We start from the raw sequence: 25,893 nt of genomic DNA, 5'->3' as shown, positions 1-25,893 counted from the left end.
ATTCACATTCTTTAGTTGATCAGAAAACATTTCTGTGGTTTTCTAATTCATTGAGAGACTGAATATGCTTTGGACTTGAAGTCTCCCTTTTTTGTTTTCACAAATTTGGCTAAATACTCCTTAAACTATGGTCATTTGAGGGGATTATTAGAGTACTTACTGGAATGTTCGGGGAGGTTCCCTAATGGTCAATCCATCAGGGAGTCAAAGAGATCTTTCCGATCCACTCAGGAGACTCACCCACAAGATCCAGGGACAGAAATGATTGCTGTCCTGTTTTTTTTTTTTTTTTTTTTTTGTATAAGGGCATAAACTGGGGGTATGTGAAAAAAATCAAGAATTTATAATTTTTGATAAAGAATTATAAAATTTCATCAAATCAAAACTGAGAGTTGATGTCTTTTTTTTTTTTTTTTTTTTTGCGGTACGCTGGCCTCTCACTGTTGTGGCCTCTCCCGTTGCAGAGCACAGGCTCTGGACGCGCAGGCTCAGCGGCCATGGCTCACAGGCCCAGCCGCTCCACGGCATGTGGGATCTTCCCAGATCGGGGCACGAACCTGTGTCCCCTGCATCGGCAGACGGACTCTCAACCACCAGGGAAGCCCGATGTCTTTTGTTTTTAATCAGAAATGAAATTGGTCTATAGTTTTTTTTTTGGAGATAATGCTTTTCAGTTTTTGGTATCAGAAATGTCCTACTTTCAAAAAACTTTGGGTAGCTTCCCATCTTTTTCATGTTCTAATATATTTAGCTTTAAAATTAGCTTTTCCTTAAAATTTTGAAACTGTTAAAAAATAGTATTCAGAAAAAGAAAAATTCATGACTCTCACACAGATATAGAAATGAACATGTGTTATAGACTTTATTGTCTCAGTAGTCAGTGAGAGAACAAGGCAGATGTTATAACCAGTTCAAAGAGAATTTTTTTAAATGGACACACTTAATTTTTTTTAAATGGACACTTAATTTTTTTTTAAATAGACACACACAGATCAACAATACTGAATTATAGATAAGCAATATTGAAATGAATGAATAAATGTGCAAATGAAAACAAAAGCTTTCACAGGGAAGAGGAGAATCAGTTGAACTTCTACCAGACAGAACAGAATTTGCATGTCAATTGATAAGAATTATTTTGCACTGCTCTTAGTTACCTATAATTTACCATTATAAAATAGCTTTCATAGGATCAGATAACCTGGAAAGTTGTCTTCTAGATGATACAGTTTTCCACTGCACACAACTTTTTTCCTACAAAAAATGACACATTAGTAAAGCTAAAGAAATCATACATTTATTCAACAAAAGTTTGAATTTCTATCCAGTGTCAATTTCTTTCTTAATTTGATCCGTTTGGATTGCCTATGTTTAGATTCAGTTTTGGAAATTCAAATATTTCCAGAATATAGTCTATTTCATTGCGATTTTCAAATGTATTAGCATTCAATTGCTTATAATATTCTCTTATGATTAAAAAATCTGTATTTTCTAGAACTTTCTTTTAAATTATTTTTGAATTCCTATGCTTCAAATATCAAAAATTATTAAGTTATATGGTGAAGTATATCTTTCCTATCTTTTCCCCTATCTGCCTAATTCCCACTCCTCCCAACAAGTAACTACTATTTGTTTTATATGTGTGTGTGTATATAAAACCGTACACATATATGCATATATATACATATATATATATATGTATATATATGTAGTAGACTGAAAAAAAAAACCCACACAACATGAGAGCTGTGAGTTCAGTTTTACTGGGGGCTGGCTGAGGACTGTGCCCGGGAGACAGCCCCTTTGATAGCTCCAAGCAGCTGCTCTGAAGAGGTGCATGTGGGGGGAGATCAGTATGCATGTGATTTTGGTGAAGGGGGCACGTGTGTCAAGCACATGTTTTGGCAGAGGCTTGCTGCTGGTCACGAGGAGCAGATGTCTCTGTTAATGATTTTAGTGCTTTTCTACATGTGAGAAGGTGAAAGAATTTGTATTCTTAAAATTTCCTCCTGAAAATATCTAACTATCAGAAGACCCATTCTGCCATTTTTTCCCAGAACACAGAGTGCCTTATTCCTCATCTCCACCCTGAATTCCTTTCAGGGTGTGTTGGAGGTCAGAGCCTGCAGTGATTAATGACCTAATCCGTGTAGAGCCAGATGGGAAGCATCGCTCTTTAGCTGGCAGCACCAATGAATGTAAATACACATTGTAGATATTTTCTAACAGTATTTTTACATATTTTTATTTTTAAGATATTTGATTTATGAAATTTTCTGTGGTAGCTGGTTTAAGAAGCAGCTCTTGGATTTTTCTTTATGTCAATTTGCTCTTTTTTATAATTCATTGATTGTTGCTCTTAACTTTATTATATTCTCCCTCTTAGTTTCCTTACATTTGTCCTTTTTTCCCCTAAATTCCTGAAGAGAATTCTTTTATTCTTCCTTCCTTTTTTTATTATAATGAAAATATTTAAGGTCACCCATTTATTCCTGAGTATAACCTGGGCTGTATCTTCCTACATACAATATTTGACAAATTCAGAAAGATTATGCCAGTATGCATTATCACCAGCACTAATTCTTGTCATTTTTATTAAAATTTTGCTGACTTCATAAGCAAACGTTATCTCATTGTCTTACTCATACTCTTTTATAGTTTCTCACTGGCTTCTTATTCTCAGCCTATATAAACCATTGTACCCAGTCTTGCCATAGTCCCCATCCCCAAAGATCTTTGATCCTGGCTCTTCTTTGAACTATTGCTCCATCTGTCTGTTTATAGCCAAAGCCCTTGAAAGAGTACCCACTGCCTCACCGCTTTCTCATCCCAGTTGTACTCTAGCTTCTGAGCCATACTTTATGAATACCATTCATGCCAGCATCACCAACGGTTTCAGAATTGTCAGATCCAATGATTCCATGTTGTTTCTGGTCTTTGCTGAGCTCTCAAAACATTTGATGTTGTTGACCATCTCTTTTCTAACAATATATTCTCTCCTCCTTTTGCTCAACCTCCATGACCACTTTTCCAGCCTCCCTTCCTTCAGTACCCTCTAAACATGAGTGCTCCGCATCCTTTCTTCTGTAAAATAAAATTCATATTTTATGGCAAGACAAGAAAAAATTTTTTTAAATAAATTTATTTATTTATCTTTGGCTGCATTGGGTCTTTATTGCTTTGCGTGGGCTTTCTCTAGTTGTGGCCAGTGGGGGCTGCTCTTCGTTGTGGTGCACAGGCTTCTCATTGGGTGGCTTCTCTTGTTTCAGAGCATGGGCTCTAGGTGTGTGGGCTTCAGTAGTTGTGGCTTGTGGGCTCTGGAACGCAGGCTCAGTAGTTGTGGCACATGGGCTTAGTTGCTCCGCAGCATGTGGGATCTTCCCAGATCAGGGCTCGAACCCGTGTCCCCTGCATTGGCAGGCGGATTCTTAAGCACTGCACCACCAGGGAAATCCCCAAGACAAGAAAAATAAAAAATTTTCTCTGCCGTTTGGCCTTCTCTCTTCCCTCTACCATGCATTGTGTATCTGCATTATGCATGGACCAAACCTCCCGCATCAGCAGAAATACCTGCTCAACCATAAACAGCAACATTCTCCCAGCATCAACAAGACAACTCCTTAAAAGATAACGTTCCTCCTTGATCTTGTAAGGGACCACAATAACGGTTAGGTCTGGATTGTGTAAAATGTCAATAATATGTCATCTAATGTACAGCCCTTGGTCTCAGAAAACTTATATAACTGTGTTTTGACTTCCAAGGGGCAGAACAGTTCTTGGAGCTTTCTGGGATGCTGTCCCCAGGTTATAATCCTCAAATAAAAATTTTCATTTCTTTCTTAGATTTCTTTCTTAATTTTCCATCAACTCTTCTCACCCTACACAGTATGCCTGAGTTATTGCAATGGCTACCTTGGCTTGAATTTTGAATCTTGGCTTGAACCTCTATGCAGCTGACTCCCAAACCTCTGTCTTTAACTTCACCCTCACTTCTGAGATATGTACTTCTTTTCTGAATGTCCCAAAGGCATCTCAAATGCAGCTTGTCCAGACTATCAAATTGTTTGCTTCCTTGGGCATCTTGATTCTCCTTTTGCTACTCCTATCTTAGTTAGTAAAACCTTACTTGTCACTAAGTCTTTGCCTTTGCTCCCTTGGGTTCTGCTGCAGCTGCCCTGCCTTGAATCCATCAGCTATCCGGCTTTTATGCTTTTATATATTGGCTGTTGATCACTGATGAAGAAAACTCTAAGGCAGCGGTCTCCAACCTTTTTGGCACCAGGGACCGCTTTCGTGGAAGACAGTTTTTCCATGTACGGGGGTGGAGGGTGGTTCAGGCAGTAATGCGAGCGACTGCACAGGCGGAAATGCCCGCGAGCGATGGGGGGCGGAAGGTGAAGCTTCACTAGCTCACCCGCCGCTTACCTCCTGCTGTGCAGCGAGACAAATTCAGGATCTCCAGCCTAATATAGGCCTTCAGGTATGGAGCTGGATGGTTTTTATAAGTCTGCTCACTCTCCCAAAACCTCAAAGTGATTACCCTCTCCAGGCCCCTTATATCCCACTGCGTTTTATTTTTTTTTAAGTCTTTATTGAGTTTGTTACAATATTACTTCTGTTTTATGTGTTGGGTTTTTTTTGGTGGGGGGGCGCGAGGCCTGTGGGATCTTAGTTCCCCAACCAGGGATCGAACTGCACCCCCTGCACTGGAAGGTGAAGTCTTAACCACTGGACCACTAGGGAAGTCCTGCCCACTGCCTTCTCTTTCTGTCTCTCTCAACAGATGTACTTTGCTCTAGCTTTCTACTTTCACAGGAAAAATAATGGAAATTATCAGGCATGAACTAACGGAGATTTTCACCCTCCTGTCTTTTACCTCCTCCCTCCTGTGGCGGATAATCCTCACAGCACTCTTGAGCCAGTCCCGCCCCTGCAGGATCTGGAGCGACTGTATACTGCGTCTCTACCTATGAACGTTTTCAACCTTCTGCTTTTATTCCCCATTGGCCATAAAATATGCTTGAATCTCTGTTTTTTGAAAAACAAGCTTCTCTCTTGACCTTTATCTCAATCTCCTTTACTTATGGTCGCATACCTTTCCTTTCCTAGCCAAGCTTCTCTGGAAGGTAGTCCACATCACTTTATCTACTTCTTCACTTTCCTTTCATTCTACATTGTTGCAATGCGACTTCTCCCTCCACAATTCTGCTGAAACTGCTCAGATAAAGACCATCACTGATCTACTAATTGGCAAATCCCTTGGCCTTTCTTCATCCCGCGACGTGACCTCCTTGCCTTTGAGAGAGTTGACCATTCCCTTCTTCTCAAAGCCTTTCCCTGGCTTCCATAACAGACCTCAGTCTTGTTCTTCTGTCTGGCTGATTATTCCCACTCACTCTCCTTTGTCCTCCCACTCGTGGTGTGCCTGGGCTCTCTGTCCTTGGCCCTGCTGAGCTCTGCTCTCTTCCCCTTCCCTCCCCACTCGCTCATCTCCTGCCCTTTGTGCACTCTCCTTAAGTGATATCTCCCCTGCACTTCATGGCTCCCCCTATCACCAGGACGTTTAACTCCCAAATCAATATGTCCAGCCTGACTGCTTTCCTGAACTCCAGCCCTGGATCATCTCTTGCCGTCATGCCTCAAAGACACCGTAAAACTTGACTCATCCAGAATAGTGGGCCAAGAGGGCAAAGAAAGTATTATAGAAATAGTAAGAGAGAAGGGAGAACAAGAGGGAGGGTCATGGGAAGGGGAAATAAATTGTCAATGAATTATGTTTCTCCCACTGTGCTTCTGCTGTGTCAAGGATGCTTGCCACCCTATCCCCACTTTTCCACACTAGAGCCATAGTTTTCAGAGTGTGGCCCCCAGGCCAGTAGTGGCAGCGTCACTTGGAAACTTGTTAGAAATACAGATTCTCAGGCCCCTCCCCAGGCCTACTGAATCAGACGCTCAGAGGTGAGGCCCAGAAATCTGTGTTTTAATGAGCTCTCCAGGTGATTCTTATGCCTGCACTAGTGAATTTCCTATTCATTCTTCATGGCCCAGCATCAGTGTTACCTCATCTGCAGAGCCCTCCCCAATCCTCTCAGACAAAATTAATGACTTCCTCCTCTGTTTTCTATTGTACTTTATCCATGCCAATTATATAGCACTTATTCTATTGTAGTTAGCTCTTTAAGAATCCTTCCTCCCCCACAGATTATAAGACCCAGGGTTATTATTGATCTTTATATTTCTAGCACCAGGCATGGTGCCTGGTATGAAGTAGACATGTTATTTTATCACAAATTACTTTTATTTTTTCTGCTCCCATGACCCCTTGTCACTCCCTTCTTACCTGTTCTTTTTCTTCCTTTCCTTGAACCTGGCTTTTGGGTATGAATAAATCATCACAGTGAGATCTTACCATTTAAAGGCAATGTTTTCATTGGATTCAAGCACTCAACCCTTTCATATCTATCAGGCAGGGTTCAAAGAGAGAAGCAGAACCATAAGTAGAGATATTTAGGGGTGTGTGTGTGTATGTGATTGGGTGATTGGTTACAGGGACTTGAACTTACACGATTATAAGCTAGTTAAACTGTCTGTGCTTCTAAGTTGGAGCTTGAGTCCACTTGATCAGACATTTGGGAAGGGAAAGATAGATGAAAAAGGGGTGTGTGGGGAGAGCAAAGGAAAACTGGATCCCACAGCACCTAGTGGAGCTCATGAGCATGAACTAGAACCCAAGGACAGACTGGAACCAGTCCTGTCTCCAACCTTGGTGACATGGATGTCCCACCAGTATAGCGAGTGCCTGTGTCACGGAGCTAAACACACTCCCCACCCAGCAGTTGGAGGCGCTGACTGAGAATCCAGGAAAGGGGAGCCACTGCAGGCCCAGCGGCTGCCCCTCACTGAAGAAGGAGCCAGCAGATAAACAACTGCGTGTGGGAGCCACAAAAGTGCCTGCCCCAACCTTCTGAGTGTGAAAACAAATGCTTCTGTGCACCTAAAAGTACTCCAAAATAAACTTTTTTTTAAAATGGCTGCTTCACTTTCACCTCCAAATCTCATGTGAAAATATCCCTGTATTGGGCTTCCCTGGTAGCGCAGTGGTTGAGAGTCTGCCTGCCGATGCAGGGAACATGGTTTCGTGTCCCGGTCCCGGAAGATCCCACATGCCGCGGAGCGGCTGGGCCCGTGAGCCATGGCCGCTGAGCCTGCACGTCCAGAGCCTGTGCTCCGCAACGGGAGAGGCCACAACAGTGAGAGGCCCACGTATCGCAAAAAAAAAAAAGAAAAAAAAAATCCCTGTGCCCCATTCTCACCAGGAACATATCGGGAAGGAAATTCTGGAAAACTTAGTTCAGGCTAGCAAGTTGACACCTTACATAGCCACCACACTATCCATGAGTCTGATTCTGAAATACCTGAGATTTACTCTCTGAACTGAAAAATCTGAGATATGGGCAATATTTTGCAAGAAAACCCCACTTTGGGCTGGGTGGTGGAGGAAAACTCTTCTTAGATTGGCTGGCAGTGGAATTGGTTCCAGAAAGATAGATAAGAATTACATGGGGGAAGACTAGGACATCCCAGGGGAGACAAATCATGATTCTCAACAGAAGACCCTCAGTCACCAGTGAAAGGCATAATTATGCTGAGGACATTATCTTTACTGAGGTAAGATAGATTTTAGAAAGATTATCAGTAAGAATAAAAAGCAAAGCCATCTAAATTTAATTAATTAGAATATCCTTCATGCTTTATAGTTAATTGAGGTCTTTTGTATTAGTGAGTGTAATAAAGGATAATAGAGTTTAGTAGAATGTAGTGGGCGAGAGCCTGGGCTCCCCACTTACTAGCTCTGTGACCCAGAGCAATATATTATACAATACTTCTGCAAGCCTTTGTATTCTCATTTGTAAATGAGCACTAATAATAGTCTCTACCTCATAAGTTATTGTGAGGACTTAATGAGAGAATCCATGTAAAGTACTTGGCAGAATACTAGGGACATAGTATGTTAACTGCTGCCAATGTCTCATCATTGGTGCTGTTGATGTTGTTACTGATAATGCTATTACTTCTCTAGGAAATACTTCCCAGACAGGTTGGTTCCAAAGGTTCAGTCATACCTTTACCACTCTAACTATGAAGCCCATTTAGCAGACAGGATCCAGCATTGTTATCAGAAGAAATTTGCTCTCCTTCTATTTATCTTTTCTTTGGATTCAAATATAGTTGCCCTTATCTCCTCAGCCTCAACTCCAAAATGTATCCCTCCACTTTCCTGTAAAAGTTCTCTTTCCTTTGCCTAAGTAATGGGCTTTGCAGCTTTTCTCCACTACCTGTGCTACCAGGCCTTGGGCAAGGATGGTTTGAGAGCCCAGGGTACAATGGCTGGAGCCCCAGCCTGCCTGCCTGTTCACGAGGGGTGTGGCTGTGTGCACACCACCCATGGTTGGTCACCTGACCCACCCTCAGGTGCTAACAGGAAAGAATGGGATGTGGTTAAAGCAATTTTATGGTCTCCCTGTAGCAGAGTACAGAGACTTGTTTTGCGGGGACAGGGAGAAACAGACTGAGTCCGCCCACAGCCATGGGTATCAATTTATAACCATAATGAGAAGCTGTTAAGCCTTTTTCTGCCTAAGGGAAAGTCCTGCATATCTCTTTATCTTTGTTAAACAATAAAAAACAATGAATGGAATGTTATCCTTTAATTAAAAAGCTATCCTAACCTCTTTTTTTATCTTGATCATTTTTTTTTTTTTTTTTTTTTGCTGTACGCGGGCCTCTCACTGCTGTGGCCTCTCCCGTTGCGGAGCACAGGCTCCGGACACACAGGCTCCGCGGCCATGGCTCGCGGGCCCAGCCGCTCCGCGGCATGTGGGATCTTCCGGGATAGGGGCACGAACCCGTGTCCCCTGCATCGGCAGGCGGACTCTCAACCACTGCGCCACCAGGGAAGCCCGTCTTGATCATTTTTGAGTTTTCATAAATCTCTATCTCTATCTGTAAATCTTCAGTCTCATCCTCTCTCCCCACCCCTCCCCATCTTTAATTAGATTAGAATACCTGATCCAGGGAAGGCACTTGGTAAATACTTGTTGAGAGAATGAAAATGCAATCTCCTTTTTTAAGGTTGGTATATAAAGAAGAAGAAAAAAATAATAAAGAAGACAATTACTTAGATATTTTTCTGAAGAAACTAGAGAAAGCCACAAGTAATTTGTTTGTAGTTTAAAAGAAATGGGCTATTCCTTCACAGCCAGAGGATAAAAGGCAGGGTTCCCAAGATACTCTTCTCTCTTTTTAGAAATGTATAATATCTACCTAAATGTACAATGAATGTCTTTGTAGAAAGAAAAAAACAAAAATTTTGTTCAAAAAAGATCAAAGAATAAAATGGTATATCTGAGATAATCTTAGTCTCTGCAACCCAATTTTGTTTTTGTTTTTTAAATTAATTTATTTTTATTTTTGGCTGCGTTGGGTCTTCACTGCTGCGTGCAAGCTTTCTCTAGTTGCAGCGAGCGGGGGCTGCTCTTCGTTGCGGTGCACAAGCTTCTCATTGTGGTGGCCTCTCTTGTTGCAGAGCAGGGGCTCTAGGCTCACAGATTTCAGTAGTTGTGGCATGCAGGCTCAGTAGTTGTGGCTCGCGGACTTCAGTAGTTGTGGCTCACGGGCTCTAGAGTGCAAGTTCAGTAGCTGTGGCACACTGGCTTAGTTGCTCCACAGCATGTGGGATCTTCCCGGAACAGGGCTCAAACCCGTGTCCCCTGCATTGGCAGGCAGATTCTTAACCACTGCACGACCAGGGAAGTCCCCCAGTTTTGAAGTATGGTAATGTTTTTAGTTGTTGTGTTTTAATGAAGTAGGTTACTTTGACCCTACCTCGTCTTTCTTCTCACTTTATTATCATACAGAGTGCTTCAGGACCCTATAGTTGGCTATCTGATGCCTCTCAGAGCAGTACACTTTTTGATTTAATGCATTAAGGTGCCAGATTTTCTTTGCACCCCAAATAAACCTAGAAGCATCTCTTTATCTTTGTAAATCCACCATTTAACTCAACTGGAAATAAAATTTTGTATGCTACTGACCCCTAACTGATTTTCAGATTATGTTCTGTGATGTTTTGTTAGAGCTTACTTCCATCATGTCAAAACCATTTCAAGAATAGTCAACGTTTTGGTTTCTCCACATTGTTTCATTTGGTCAGTTGTGGATTTTGGTAACAAGGGCGGGGCATGCCCAGACTATCTCACCATTCTTAACCAGAGAACTCCCAAGGCAGAGATGTGTGATTAGAACATGGAAATGGCAGGCGAAAAAAAATAAATCCATACCCTCATGGAGCTTACATGTAGCCAAAGAAGAAAGGCTGCTAATAAAATGGATAAAATATAGTGCTGGGTACCGTGGAGGAAAATAAAGCAAGGTGGTTCAGGGAATTCTGGAGGTGAGGAGTGAAGGTGATTTAAATTGGGTTTTCAGGGAGGACCTCCTCAAGGAGGTCCCATTTGGGTGAAGATTTGCAGGGGTGAGGGGGCAGTCATGTGCATTTCTGGAGGGCAGCACAGGGAGGTGCTGGGGGTATCCAAGGTCCGCCTGGAGGCCAGAGTGGCCGGAGCCAGGGGAAAGACATGGACAAAGTCAGAGAGGAGTTAGCCTTCGGAGGTAGGGGTTGGTGTTTACCCTTAGCAGGAGTTGAGCTAAAGAGTGGTCTGATCTGACCTGTGTTTTAAAATGATCAGACCACTGTGGTGAGAAGTGGCTAGGCTTAGGATCTCTTTTGGAACAGGATTTCCTGGCACACTGAATGTAGGGTGTGTGAGAAATTGAGCCATTTAAGGCAACCCTGAGGATTTCAGCTTGAGAAACAGGAAGGGTGGAGCCACCATTAATGAGGAGTGGAGACTCCAGGTTTGGGGCAACAAAGTCAAGAGGACATCTATGCCTATTGATGTATAAAGCTGCCCATGGTGTGTTAAGTAAAAAATTTCACACTTATACATATGGTGGGGAAAGCCTGGGAAGAAGCATGTTTAAGTGCTAGCAGTTAACTGTTTAAGGTGTGGCATTACTGGAGACTTCACCTTCTATTTTTCATGTGTATACAGTGCACAAGTCCAGGTGATATGGGGGTACAAAAATGCATAAGACATGGCCCTAACTGCAGTGCATGTGAGAAAGCAAAGAGCAGAACTGGATAAGGTAGGGCGATCAGACCCGGTGAGTCTACCCAGGTCCAAGGTCTAAGCTCTCAGCTTTGCAGGTTTCCTTCATCATTCTCCAGAAGGTGCTCAAACTCTGAAGGCCAACTCACACCAACAAATTCATAAGACATTTCTAAACCAGAATAGAAATGTATTCACAATGGATTTAAAGTAATATTAATTGTTTGCTTAGGAAAATCCTTTCTTGTGAGTAACTCCATTCAGAAAACCATATTATAAGCCAAAATGTGACTTGGTAAATATAGATTTAGAACAATAGAAGTGAGGATATTTCTACCAAGCAAGACTACTTTGGCAAATTGATATTCTTTTCTGTCGAGTTGTTTCTTTCCAGAAAACTAATCATCCTCAGAATCAAAGAAACTTTTCCCCAATCCAACACTATTCAGACACACTAAAAATTCTAATGGATCAACTTGCTCAGTTCACAAATCTGCCCTTAATTCACACCAGGCAAGGTACAATTCAAGATATTAAGGGGAGGGCTTCCCTAGTGGCGCAGTGGTTGAGAGTCCGCCTGCCGATGCAGGGGACACGGGTTCGTGCCCCGGTCCGGGAGGATCCCACATGCCGCGGAGCGGCTGGGCCCATGGGCCATGGCTGCTGAGCCTGTGCGTCCGGAGCCTGTGCTCCGCGACAGGAGAGGCCACAGCAGTGAGAGGCCCGCGTACCGCAAAAAAAAAAAAAAAAAAGAAAAAAAGATATTAAGGGGAGTGTAACTAATTTGAGAATCTGAATAATATGCTAGAAATTAGTTATCTACAGAGAGAGAACAGGTTATCTATTTGCTAATGAGCTATTTCTAAAAGAAAACTATTGTCTCAATCTTTTTTTTGTAAGGGGACCAATTACTGCAGAGCCATTAAAGGAGAATTTTGCAGATACCATAGCTGGAAGGAAAAGTAACACGGGCAGGTGGCAAGTCTTGAAAAGTAGAACAGTACTAATCCAGAAACTGGGCAGCCAAATCACAGTCAGAAAGAGACTTGGTCTAGGTATGGTAGAGGGAACTGTCAAAAGTTTAGGAAAAAACACCAGAAGTAAAACCATTGAATCACTGAAGTAATCATACTAGTTTAAGTTTATTATGAACACACCAAAAAGATACTTTGCAAGACAGGAGCACTCAAACCAAAACATGGAATGAGGCTCAGAGGTGTATTGCTCTAAAGCAGCTGATATAGTACGGAGGCATTGGTTGTTTATTCTTCACAGTGATTGGTTACAATATTAGAATTTTCTTAAATGAAAGGAATTGGTTCATGATGACCTCATATCAATTTGAGAGAACAATTTTAGTTTCGCTTATGATTTTCAGAGGCATAAGCAAGAAGTGACCCAGGTCACGTTAGCATCATTTGGCTTGCAAAATAAGCTAAATTAAGCTTTGCTTTTATAACTAAACTGGTTTTGTCTGCTCAAGGAATTTTCAAGTCTAGTCTCCATTTGTGTTTGATTTTAACAGTCCCCCCCTTTGGTCATTCTCTCAGCAAGCTCAGAGTGTGAACAACTTGTATAGCATTACTCTTGGTTACTGTTGTTGCTGTAGCCAGGCTGAAGAATCACATATTCGCTGTATCCAATATTTGTCAGGACAGAGGGTCATGCAATTGCTGTTACCAACAGTTGCATTGTCATCATAGACCTGGGAGGTCAGATCACTGAGTTCCTCAAGTTGTCTAATCCTGATGGATATCACTGATGTGTGTGTGGCTGCCAAAAGGTATTTAAAACCCTTAAGAGGGGGCTTCCCTGGTGTCGCAGTGGTTGAGAATCTGCCTGCTAATGCAGGGGACACGGGTTCGAGCCCTAGTCTGGGAGGATCCCACATGCCGCGGAGCAACTAGGCCCGTGAGCCACAATTACTGAGCCTGTGCGTCTGGAGCCTGTGCTCCGCAGAAAGAGAGGCCACGATAGTGAGAGGCCCGCGCACCGCAATGAAGAGTGGCTCCCACTTGCCACAACTAGAGAAAGCCCTCACACAGAAATGAAGACCCAACACAGCAAAAATAAATTAATAAACTCCTACCCCCAACATCTTCTTAAAAAAAAAAAAAAAAAAAAAAAACCCTTAAGAGGAAACAGCACACTCAAAAATTAGTCAAGGACTGAAAAATTCCCCCGAGCAGAGATTTCCAGAGGCCAAGATTTAACCAACCAAACAGCTCAAATGGATTATAATCAGATTCAGACTTCACCTTTCTAAGTCAATCTACATTTCTATTCTGAGTGATTTATGTAGCACAACATGATGTGTTAACAATCACATATTCTCATGATTACTTAGGACAGGATGAATGTGAGGCTGTTTTATTTCAGGAGGTGGTGCTGCAGGTGAGTTTTCACCTAAGTTAGGCCTCTACATGCTGTGGGCAATCGGGTAATTTAATAAGAGACATTTCTATGGAAAGAAAAGGAAAACAAAGGGTAATAGTTTCAGCAGATTATACATTCAGTTTCTGAATTTGGAGAACAGCTAGTTGAGAAAATTTCTAGTTTTGAGTTCGGAGCATCTCTAGCAGATGGGATGGGATGGCAGTCTCAGTCTGATGGATTTCCCTGGTTTGCAGTTTGACTGTCTTTGATGAAATCATCAGGTATTCTATTGAACTTTCTTGAGGGGCCCATATACCAACAGGCATGAAGGTTCCATATGTGATTTACTGTAATAATTTCTCTGAAGTTTAAAGTAGATAATAAAACCTCAAAGACAATGAACTGGACCAGAATCTGATAATAGGTATGCTACAGTTTCCTATTGAGACACAATTTTTATAGTAACCCATTTTTATCAAAAAGATTTACAGTGAAACTAATTTGTTTGTAAAACAAAATAATAAGTCTAGTCTTATTATTTATATAAATGTAGTAACAATAGTAATTCTATGCATATTCTCAAATATGATATTTCAGCCGAAGTTTTGGTAATATTCAAGGGGCTTTATTGATAAAGTCAACCTTAGGTCTTTAACATTGTCTGGTAATAAGGAATCTCAGATTAGATCTTTAAAGTCTATTTAGGATAAGAAGCCAAGCTAAGGACTTGTCTAGTTGTGTCCTGTTACAAGGAGAACAGATTCTTACTGAGCTTATACAAATACATATATTGTCATGAAAAATAAAAATATTTAATAAGGGTTTCTGAATTCTGGGGGGATCAAATAGTGAGAAAAAGAGAAATGTTTCAACTTTTGTTTACAAAAGTATACTTTATCAAATTGCTGTAAAGTATAAATAGCTTTTTTAAAAGAGAGGAGGAAAGAGGCTCTTTAAATCTGGAAAACAAAACATTAAAGAAGCAGCAATGTTTTTCAATGAAGTCATAAAAATTGTAGTCATCTTCATCAGTTCATTCAGTCTCCTGTAATTAATTTTTGTTTTGCTTCATCTTGGGTTTGAAGCTTTATGAATCTATCAGTTTTCCATTAGCATTTAGAAATTCTTACTCAGTTCAGTAGTATGATGTTAAAGCTATCAGAAACCTGTACTTGCCAGCGTCTTGGCCTTGAATCTCTTTGAAGATGAAGAGATTTTTGCCTGTAGTTGATTGTAAATGCTTTCAGAGAAGAATGGAGAGTAAAACAATAACTATCTGTGGGTGACAAAAGACTTAAATAGCCATCGTTAAAGATCTGGGGAGAGAAAGTTCACCTAAAATGATGCAATTGAGAAGCAAATTGTTATTTTTGTGATACACAAGATTGTAAAATAATAACTGGAATTATGACTGATAGCATTATACCAGGACACATCAGATTTTTAGGAAATTTGTATAATTTCTGGAGCATTTATATAACCATGTAAGTATAATCTAAGAAGGTTAAACATTACTTTTTATTTGACCTTGTTTCCCGTGTAATTTAACATATCAAATAAGCCTAAATAAATTAATATTTTTCTTTTATAAGGAGAGAGAGCAAATCTTTTGAGATCTTCCCTGGGCCCTCTGGAAAATCCCAAATTTAGTTTGAGGTCAAAAAGACTTCATTCAGAATTTGATTTGGGGAAGTTTGTCCAAAATGTCAAACGGTTTAAAACACTTGATCAAATAGGATCACAGGTCACTGTGAAACAATACCTAGTTATACATTCAACCAAAGTGACAATTAAAAGATTTCAAAGGCTAATAGAGAAAGTTATATGGTTGTAAAAAACCTTAGCTCTCTTAATACGGAAAACTCAGTTTTCTTAATCAAAGACATGATGAAGACAACGTGAAGCCCCAGAAATTATTTTCATAAAACACAGAGTCTTTGTTTTCTAGGCAGCTTACTTTAAGGGTAAAGAAAAAGCTTGCAGAAGCTTATCAAGAGCAGACCAACGGTCCAATAAGTTTTAGTTTTACATAAGGACACTACTTATTAAAGCTTATTTTTTTAAATCCTTATAACAAAACCATTCAATTTTAGCCAGCTTTGACTTCACAACATAAAATTTCTTTTCCACAAACGTGTAACTTTATATATCCATTTAGGTTTTGTCTTATTCTTTTCCTTTCTTAATCTGGAACAACTAGTTATTTTATTTTAGACAACATTACTCTCTTTTTCCCTGACAAACTCATTCTATATTCCTTGCATACTCTGCATATAAAAATACATCCCGGGCTTCCCTGGTGGCTCAGTGGTTGAGAGTCCGCCTCCCGATGCAGGGGACACGGGTTCGTGCCCCGGTCTGGAAGGATCCCACATGCCGCGGAGCGGCTGGGCCCGTGAGCCATGGCCGCTGAGCCTGCGCATCTGGAGCCTGTGCTCCGCAACGGGAGAGGCCACAACAGTGAGAGGCCCACATACCGCAAAAAAAAAAAACAAAAAACCATTTTCTTCCCATATTTTGTTTGCAAAGTTGTTTCCCTTCACTCTTTTTTTTTTTTTTTTGCGGTACGCGGGCCTCTCACTGTTGTGGCCTCTCCCGTTGCGGAGCGCAGGCTCCGGATGCGCAGGCTCAGAGGCCATGGCTCACGGGCCCAGCCGCTCCACAGTATGTGGGATCTTCCCAGACCGGGGCACGAACCCGTGTTCCCTGCATCGGCAGGCGGACTCTCAACCACTGCGCCACCAGGGAAGCCCTCCCTTCACTCTTATTGTTTCTTATAGTTTTGTTTTTATGTATTGATTATAAATTTTAACCATTAGTAAATTTTACCTTCCAGTGAAAACTGGGAAGCAGGAAACTGTGAACTATCTATCACATATTAGCGTCCAGTAGTAGATTAGCAAATTTATAAATATATAATTATGAAAACATTCTTTTTAGAGACATGTTTTTCATAGTATAATTTGTAATGTGATAGAAGATATTTATTAATAAACCTAAACATATTTTGACTCTGTGTAAAAATTTAAAAACCAAAAGTAGATAAACTGATGTTTAGCAATCAGTCTCAGTATATTATTTTATTTGAATATCTAGATATTTGAATATCTAGATATCAGTGAATATCCATTATTTAGTTTAACTTAGTATAAACTTTTATCTCATTTGTTTATTTAAATTACTTTTTAAATTTACTTTTAACAGTCATGCTTAGATTATACATCAAGCAGCTAAACATTATCTTAAGTTATTTTTCTTGTTGACAAATTTTGTAACATAGAGATAGCATGAGCTTATGTGACAAACAAACCCAGGTAGGAAAAGTTGTATGTTTATATTACATTTAATGTTGACAATTCTGAAGACATGTCTGTTTTTATTAAACCAACAAACTTAAACTAGATTTTTTTTCCAAATTAGTTGTTCTTTTATTTAAATTTTTTTTTAAGTTTTTATACAATTTTTCAAAGTTACTTTCCATTTACAGTTATTACAAAATATTGACTATAGTCCCCAAGTTGTACAATACGTCCTTGAATCCATCTTACACCTAATAGTTTGTACTTCCCACTTCTCCACCCCGTGTTGCCCCTCCCCTGCCCACTGGTAACCACTAGTTTGTTCTCTCTAACTGCGTCTCCTTTTTTTTGTTATATTCACTAATTTGTTGTGTTTTTTAGATTCCACATATAAGTGATATCATACAGTATTTGTCTTATTCTGTCTGACTTATTTCACTTAGCATAATGCCCTCCAAGTCCATCCATGTTGCTGCAGATGGTAATATTTCATTTTTTTATAGGTGAGTAGTATTACATTGTATATGTATACCACATCTTTTTTATCCATTCATCTGTTGACAGACAGATTGCTTCCATATCTTGGCAATTGTAAATCATGCTGCTATGAACAATGGAGTGCATGTATCTTTTCAAGTTAGTGTTTATGGATTTTTTTGGATATATACCCAGGAGTGGAAATGCTGGGTAATATGGTAGCTCTATTTTTAGTTTTTTGAGAAACCTCCATACTGTTTTCCACAGTTGCTGCAATAATTTACATTCCCACCCACAAATGTACTAGGGTTCCCTTTTTTCCACATCCTCACCAGCATTTGTTATTTGCGTCCTTTTTTTTTTTTTTTTAGAAGAATAATTCCAAGAGCTTTATTTTTTTTTTATTTTCATACTTTATTTTCCAGGAAGGAGAAGAAAAATGTCATGACTGACATATAGTAGCTTCAGTTACAAATGAAAGTAAAATCCTTGGTGATTAAGTTTCTGTATCATTTGAATAGAGAAACCAGTAGGAAAACCAGGGGCCTCCTTTTTTGGAAAATCATAATATATAATTTCAACTATAACTTTCAACTGTGGTGCCAGAGTGTACAGAAATTCAGATATATCCACAAGAATGTCAACACTCTGAGTGCAGGGCCATGTACTTAGCAACATGCCTGATATACAGAAAGTGCTACATAAATGTCCATGGGAAAAATGAATGAATGAGTACCATTCCTTTACACATTTGGGCTCGGCAGGTGGTCACAAACATATTCACAATCATTTATTAGATTAGTATTTTTTTTTAGTATAACAAGTATGAAAAGCCTACTAAAGACTTATCTGTTAGTGTTCTGTTGGGAGCTCATGCATGTTCATTGACATAGGATTCAGGTAGCTTGGAACATGACCTTCAGAACAGGAATACACTGGTTTTATGCATATGGTTATATGGAAAGCTAGAACACGTCCAGCCTCTCCTTCCAGTTAACCTAGGTCAGACTCTAACGAAAGTACCTTCTTCTGCTACTCTGGATACAGTGTATCTATCTTACTAATCACCTAAGACATTATAAGTGAAACAAACCATCACGAAAGAAAGCGCTGCTAACTGGTTTTTATCAGTTAATATAACACGGGTGAGGCTGTGTGTAGTTTAATTGCTAACTGGTTCTATCAGTTAATATAACATGGATGAGGCTGTGTATAGTTTAATTCCCCTCCACCTCTCTAAAATGTCATTTAACCTATAATAAAAATTGGACCTCCCTAAACCACAATATATATTTTACGATAATCTTTTTAAAAAGTTAATCGTCATCCACTCTAGCATAGCTGATATAAATGGCGCTGAAGAGTGAGCCATTGGTCATAAGTAAGGCAGAAGATTTAAAGAATTCCCGGTTGGTTCTTGAGCAGTGGATCTTTTTCCTGGTTTCCGGGGAAGAGCATCTTTGCAAAATTGAGGAAAACATTCAGGCCTTTGCCTCTGACCACGATCCCAGTGCTGTTTTCTATTGGTTTGTATTCCTTGTGTTTTTTGTACACCAAAAGGGCGATCACAGTGACAAATATGGCCATGCAGCCAACGAAGACCAGGGTACCACTTGCCATTCTTAAAAGGGAGTCTGGGTCTCTTCCAGGGATAGAGACGAGGGTGCTCGTGAGGGCCAGGCTTGCATCATCACCCAGAGTGACGTTCATACAGTATGTCCCAGACCCACCAAAGGCTCTTCTCACTGTCAGCAAGCACATGTCGCCCAGGTCCATGTCCACAGGGTCGCAGACTGTGTTCTGAGTGACCTGGCAGGTGGGGTCGGAGATGACAGTACAGACCTCTGTGGGGATGCTCCCTTGGCAGGTCACGACGAAATCCACCAGGGGGTTGTCAGGCTGTGGCATGGGCATCAGGACATCTGTCACCTGGATGATGTTAACCTCCAGAATTCCCTCTACAGTTGTGATGGTGGCTTTAAAGTAGCCGTATCTGTTAATATGGCAGTTTTTATCAGGAATCTCCCTCAGCTTCAGGGCATTGTCACCAGCAGGTGCTGAAGAGTCCGAAGAAGGGGTGGTTTTTGGAGGTCTGGGTGAAGGTGAAGGACAAGGTCCAGGCACTGTAGCTTGCACAGTGAGGTTGAGACTGAAGGTTCCATTGAGAACATAGGTGTGGTTCAAAGTGTGATTGTTGGAAACAAACAGACCAGTATTATCCCCAAAGTTCCACTTGTAGGAAATGGCAGATTCATTGAGGAAGTGGCTGGGATCATGAATCAGGACATCGAACGTAATGGGGAGGTCCTTGAGGAAGGTTTCATCAGATGAATTTCGATTGTTCTTCTGGGACATAGTCACAAATACAGGAATCTGATCTGTTACCACATACACATCTTTCACTTTTGCTATGGGGACGTATGTCCATCGGTGTCTTCTATAGACGGTTACTTCCATGATTTGAGGGCCAAGAGTCACACTGGCTGTGTTTATAGAAACTCTCACTGAACACTGTCCCGATTTCTGGAAATATTGACCAAGTGTGTGGAACACATAGACGAAATTCCATTTTGCGGGGTGAGGGAAAGGCTTCCCGTGATGGCCTTGTCTGGTGCCATTTCCCCAGTCACTGTCTTCTGTCCATGCTGTCCAGTTGTAAACATATGGGTCAGGAGATGGACCAGTATCATTTCTGCAGTTCTTCTCATAGACTATGTTGCCACTGGCATCTTCCTGTTGGCATCTGGGGAATACCAGGTTCACTGCGAATGTTATAGTTGAGCCCACCAGGGCTGGTCCATCACTGGTCAGAAGTGCCTGCACATGGCCTCCTTTCCAAGAGTTTTTCCACCTCGAGTCTCCCCTCTTCCATACTGGATAGAGTTTTTCATTCCAGTCATTTTCATCTGATGACCAGCCATTTAACTGCCTGTGCTCTCGCATATAACCAGAAGGTCTTTCATTGCTCAGCACATCATGAACGCCTTTTGTAGCTTCTAGAGGTCTCCCTGCATTTCCTCCTGGCTTGGGGCCCGCTTCCATCTTCAAAGCCAGCCGTGGCCGGGAACGTCTTTCTCACACACAACCTCTCTGACACTCTTGCGTCCTTTTTGATGATAGTCATTCTGACAGGTGTGAGGTGTTACCTCATTGTGGTTTTGATTAGAATTTCCCTAATAATTAGTGATGTTGAGCACCTTTTCCTGTGTCTGCATTTCCTCTTTGGAAAATGTCTATTCAGTTCTTATGCCCATTTTTTAATCTGGTTGTTTCTTTTTTTGTTGTAGAGTTGTGTGAGCTGTTTATACATGTTGGATATTAATCCCTTATCAGTCATATCATTTGCGAATATTTTTTCCCATTCAGTAGATTGTTCTTTTCGTTTCATCAGTGGCTTCCTTTGCTATGCAAAAAGCTTTTAAGTTTTATTAAGTCCCATTTATTTATTTTTTCTTTTATTTCCTTTAAGAGATGGATCCAAAAACATATTGCTGTGATTTATATCAGAGTCTTCTGCCAATGTTTACCTCTAGGAGATAAACTAGTTTTTATTTATCAAATATTATCCCAGATCATGTGAAATCGAAAAACATTTGGATTAGATTTTACATTTCTGAGAGTTTTAGGAATCAATTTTTATGAGCATTTATTTTTCTTTAAGTCAATTAAGTAGAACTCTTAAAAATATCACATGTACATGATATACATACATACATACACGTAAACATATAGACAGACACAAAGAGAGATCTTGTAGCCTTCATTTTAAAATTTTAGCCACGTTGGGAATTCCCTGGCAGTCCAGTGTTTAGGACTCCAAGTTTTCACTGCCGAGGGCCCAGGTGCAATCCCTGATTGAGGAACTAAGATCCCGCCAGCCACACGGCGCGGCCAAAAATAAATAAATAAAAATTTTAGCCATGTCTTAGGTACAAGACAAAAAAATAACTGGATCCAAATTGTGTTTTTGGCAGGTGGACTCAGTTAAGATAACCTGCTCAGTTGGACAAAGTTATTTACAAAACATTTTTTTTTGCATTCTGCAAGGATTCTTTTAGAGAAAATATTTTTGGAGTCATTTTGTCTTTTAAAAGCTTCTGCACGCCAGTCAAAGAACGCATTCCATTATCTCTGAGAGGTTTGGGATCCTCTCTTTTCCAGGGTGTCCCTTCAGGTGGACTTACCTAAGTTAAAATTTCCCCGAAGTGGCCACTGCAATTCCAAAGTATTCAAAAGTTCACCCATTTTTCCAGAAACGCACAAGATCCTGGTCCCTAGTGGGTATACATATAAGAAGCAGGAGTCTTTTAAGGGAGAAGGAGGAGCTTTAGATCAGGTAGGACCCCCTCTCTGCCTTTAGATTCCCCGAAACAAACAATCTATGGGGAGCCCAGTAATCCAACGGCCGCCTAAACCCCAGGGAATCACGGGTTTCTCCCCTTACAGACAGAGGGGTGACTTAGCAAGAAGCTTCAACAAACAGAAACAGAGAGCAAGTGTGCACAATAAGGTTGGGGAATTCAGAATGCAAAGAGAAGGAAGCTCAGACCCAAGATAGACTTAACCCCCAAACTCCAGGATCTTCGAGAAAGCAGTGAGCACAGTGGGCTGTGGGTCCTGACTCCTAATTGCTCACCAGCCTTGGAGTCATTGGGGGAGTCTTCTTTGGATCCCACTTCTGATGCTATGAGCTGTCAAAAGTTCAGAAAAAAGCAGAAGTAAAACCAATGAATCACTGAAGTCATCATACTAGTTTAAGTTTATTGTGCACACACCAAAAATGACAGTTTGCAAGACAGGAGCACTCAAACCAAAACATGGAATGAGGCTCAGAGGTGTATTGCTGTATTGCTCTAAAGCAGCTTATGTAGTATGGAGGCATTGGTTGTTTATTCTTCACAGCGATTGGTTACAATATTAGAATTTTCTTAAATGAAAGGGAATTGGTTAGTGGTGGCCTCATTATCAATTTGGGGGAACAATTAAGTTTCACTTTTGACTTTCCCAGAGGCAGAAGCAAGCAGTGACCCAGGTTGGCCTTGCTTGTCTTGCAAAATAAGCCGAATTAAGTTTTGCTTGTATAACTAAACCGATTTTGCTTAGGGAATTTTCAAGTCTGGTCTCCATTTGTGTTTGATTTTAATGAAACAAAAAAGAGACACTTGGGAGAGACGGCATGTGTGTCCTAGGGGATGATTCCTCTGCCTGCACCCTGCCCCTCCCTTCCACTCTCAGGAACTGGGTATCATGTATGATCACGTATGATCCATCTTCACAGGGAAGCAGAGATGGGCCACAGAAGGGAGCTGGCATCTGAGCTGTGAAAGGGGCAATTGGGAGAGCATTGACCTAAAGAAGTAACCCAGGACCAAGGCCAAAGCATCCTGGGTCTGGTGAAGGACACTCGAGCCTTTGGAGAGCCACCAAGGGGCACAACGGCTGGGCCCGGCACACTGAGTGGTTCAGAGTTCCAGTTTCACGCCAGTCCCTACTTCCTGAGAGTTGGGGAGCATGCCAGTCTCTTAGCAGGATGCTTGTAAGTCATTTAGATGTGTTACTGCTCAAAGTGCTTAATTTCATTGGTTCACTGTGGAGCTACCTTTGTTGGTGATTTTGCTAATTTTGCTCTTAATTCTGCAGGCACACCCTTATGTATACCCTGAAGCCTTCTAAGTGCTTAAAATTAACGTGCAGTGACATCATCTGTGGGAATGAGGATTTGAGGAAGACAGAAGAGGTTGATGATTTATGAGGTCTATTCCAGGTTGTTTTTTGTACAAGGGAACTGTATGAAATGAGAAACTGCATTAGGTCACCTTTCACAAGGTGTGTGGAATGCCAGCTGGGTGTGGAAGACTAGGCATCAGGCAATAAACTACATTTTATAAATCCCTGGTTTCACTGATTTTTATTCTGGTGATGTAGTGGTTCTGAGTGTTCAGGGGGGTTCAGGTTCTGAGTTGCTGATTAGTTCCTCTGGCCTTGAGAAAGATGCAGGATGATGTACAACCTTCTTCAGTGCACATCTGAGCTCCCCAAAGCAACCTCTGGTCTCATATATTTCATGTGGTTTTTTGGTCCTTCCAAAGAAGTCATCAGCATCATTTCTAGGAGATAGTTTGAAGGATTTTTGTACAAGGTCATACCCTGCTTCACCAAGAGAACATTAAAAGCCTACCTTACTTTCTCTTTCAGGTTCCTCACTGAATTCCTAAGTAGTCACTGTTAAGCTAGAATAAATCTGCACATTTCTACTTTCTTTTTCTGGACCACAAATGGGTGGGCACTAGTGATATTAAGACAGCAATTTATAATAATAGGCTTCCAATTATTGAGCTCTTGCCATATACTTATCAAAGAGCCTTACATGTTTTAACTTCCTTAATCCTCATGGCAGCCCTAGGAAGTAGGTATTATTATGATCCCATTCTATAGATGAGAAAATTGAGGCTTACAGAGGTTCAGCGATTTGCACAGCATCACCCAGCAACTCTGTGGCAGACTCTGGATCCAGGACACATGCTCAGGGATCCAGCTCTATTCTGTGTTCCCACTGTAATGGAGAGTGGAAGAATTATCATTCTGACTCTCACTTTTGGCATATCACATCCACTGAGCAGCTGCCAGTTTGTTGGATGAGGAGATACAAGTTCAGTGCATGGGGCTTGATGGTCATGTGCAGTAGTAGCCTAGCATTTTTCAGCCCCATAAGATTCTACCTGAATTTCCTTCTCAGATCCCCATGTGTTGAACTTACCCATCCTTTGGGGATTTCTTTTTTGCTCTTGTTTGCTTCACATTTGTTTCAGTCCTGTGGAGTTGGTGTCAGAGCCCAGCAAGACAGCGCCAGCCTCACGAGGAGTCGTCGTTTGTTTTGGCACTTGGACCTGTGACTATGGGTCAGAAGGGGTTGTTGTGATGCTGTTTCAAAGCTCTGCATCAGGGACTCCCGGGCACAAGGATTTCATTTCCAGTTAGCCTGTGGTCAGATGGCTTTATAGTCTTTTTTGTGTGTTTGTTTTTTGCCTTAGGGATAGGAAGGCACATGAAATAATTGCATGTGGCAAAGAGTCTAGAAAAGATTCTTTAGAACTGGTGAATCGAGAATGTTAAAAGCAATGACTTCATTGTCACCTATAAAATAAAATTAATAATATTACCCAACTTTTTTATACCTCCCAGGATGCCCTGAGGATTCATTTGATTCCAGATCTATAAAATACAACTAGCTCTTTAAGAAAAACATATGTTTTTGTATTTGTAAAGCCTTTTTGAAAATTATATGTAAAATATTGGTCACTGCTAAGTGAGGAAGATGTCCCCTGGCCTTAATTATTTCATGTACTTAGAGAAAACATCTAGTCGCTTGGAATGCTTGGGTATCCTCTGATTCATCAGGGCAGGATTCTCTTAAATTGTTGTCACCTAAGAATCCATGTACTTCTCCAATAGCTCGTGGACAGAGTGACTTCATCATTTTTATGGGAAATGATGGCAGGTATCAGATAAGATATTTAGGCTGCGGTGAACAGAGTATCTGAATGTATTCACTGTGGTAAAAGGTTCAGCTTCTGTAAAAAGAAACCCAACAATAGTGTGGCTTAAAAATGAAGTTTGTTTTCTCAAGTATCAGTCCCGGGCGGGTGTCCCATATCAGCGGGAGAGGAGAGATTCATGACAGGCCGTGCTCAGCGTAACTTCTTTCTTCTGGTCACCATTGTCTCAGCCCATAGGAAATGAGTGTTTGAGAGACGTGTGTGCCGGGACAGGAAGTGGCACCCATCTCTTCTACTCACATTCCATTGGCAGGAATTCAGTCCCAGTGCTACTTCACATGCAGAGGAGGCTGGGCAGCCAAATGATGCCTAGTTATTCTTTTAACACAGTGGAAGGAGGGGAAAGTGGATTTTCATAGACAGCTAGCTAACAATCTTTTTAAATTTTTATTGAAATATAGTTGATTTACAATGTTGTGTTAGTTTCAGGTGTACAGCAAAGTGACTCAGATATATAGAGAGATTCTTTTCCACCATAGGTTATTATAAGATATTGAATATAGTTCCCTGAGCTATACAATAGGTTATTTATTTTATATACAGTAGTGTGTACATGTTAATCCCAAAGTCCTAATTTATGCCTCCCCCCTTCCCCTTTGGTAATCATAAGTTTGTTTTCTATGTCTGTGAGTCTCTTTCTGTTTTGTAAATAAGTTCATTTATATCATTTATTTAGACTCCACATATAAGTGATATCATATGGTATTTGTCTTTCTCTGTCTTACTTCACTTAGTATAATAATCACTAGGTCCATTCATGTTGCTGCAAATGGCACTGTTTCATTCTTTTTTATGGATGAATTAATTTTCCATTGTATATATATACCACATCTTCTTTATCCATTCATCTGTTGATGACACTTAGGTTGACAGCTAACAGTCATATGATATTTGTCTCTGTCTGGCTTACTTCATTTAGTATGATAATCTCTAGGTCCCTCCATGTTGCTGCAGTGGCATTATTTCATTCTTTTTTATAGCTGAGTAATATTTCTTTGTATATATATATATATA

The 25,893-nt window shown here is 40.7% G+C and overlaps 2 protein-coding genes across 2 annotated transcripts in view; one reads left to right on the top strand and one right to left on the bottom strand.

The window, feature by feature from the left end:
- The window catches only part of TMEM150C (transmembrane protein 150C), a 98,539-nt gene that overhangs the window by 37,463 nt on the left and 35,183 nt on the right, over positions 1-25,893 (top strand). The gene's annotated exons all lie outside the window — the stretch shown is intronic.
- On the bottom strand, positions 17,714-20,320 carry LOC308623194 (transmembrane glycoprotein NMB-like). The gene has a single exon (XM_081245243.1). It carries the CDS (start codon positions 20,264-20,266, stop codon positions 18,719-18,721), a length of 1,548 nt encoding a protein of 515 aa, XP_081101369.1. The 5' UTR covers positions 20,267-20,320; the 3' UTR covers positions 17,714-18,718.

This window comes from Mesoplodon bidens (assembly GCF_964165515.1).
Source record: "Mesoplodon bidens genome assembly, chromosome: 1".
Taxonomy (NCBI): domain Eukaryota; kingdom Metazoa; phylum Chordata; class Mammalia; order Artiodactyla; family Ziphiidae; genus Mesoplodon; species Mesoplodon bidens.
This window is presented reverse-complemented; position numbering and strand designations above follow the sequence as displayed.

Bases quoted from the DNA above. Each gene is read 5' to 3' on its own strand.
- LOC308623194 (XM_081245243.1), bottom strand. From the start codon at position 20,266: ATGCGAGAGCACAGGCAGTTAAATGGCTGGTCATCAGATGAAAATGAC.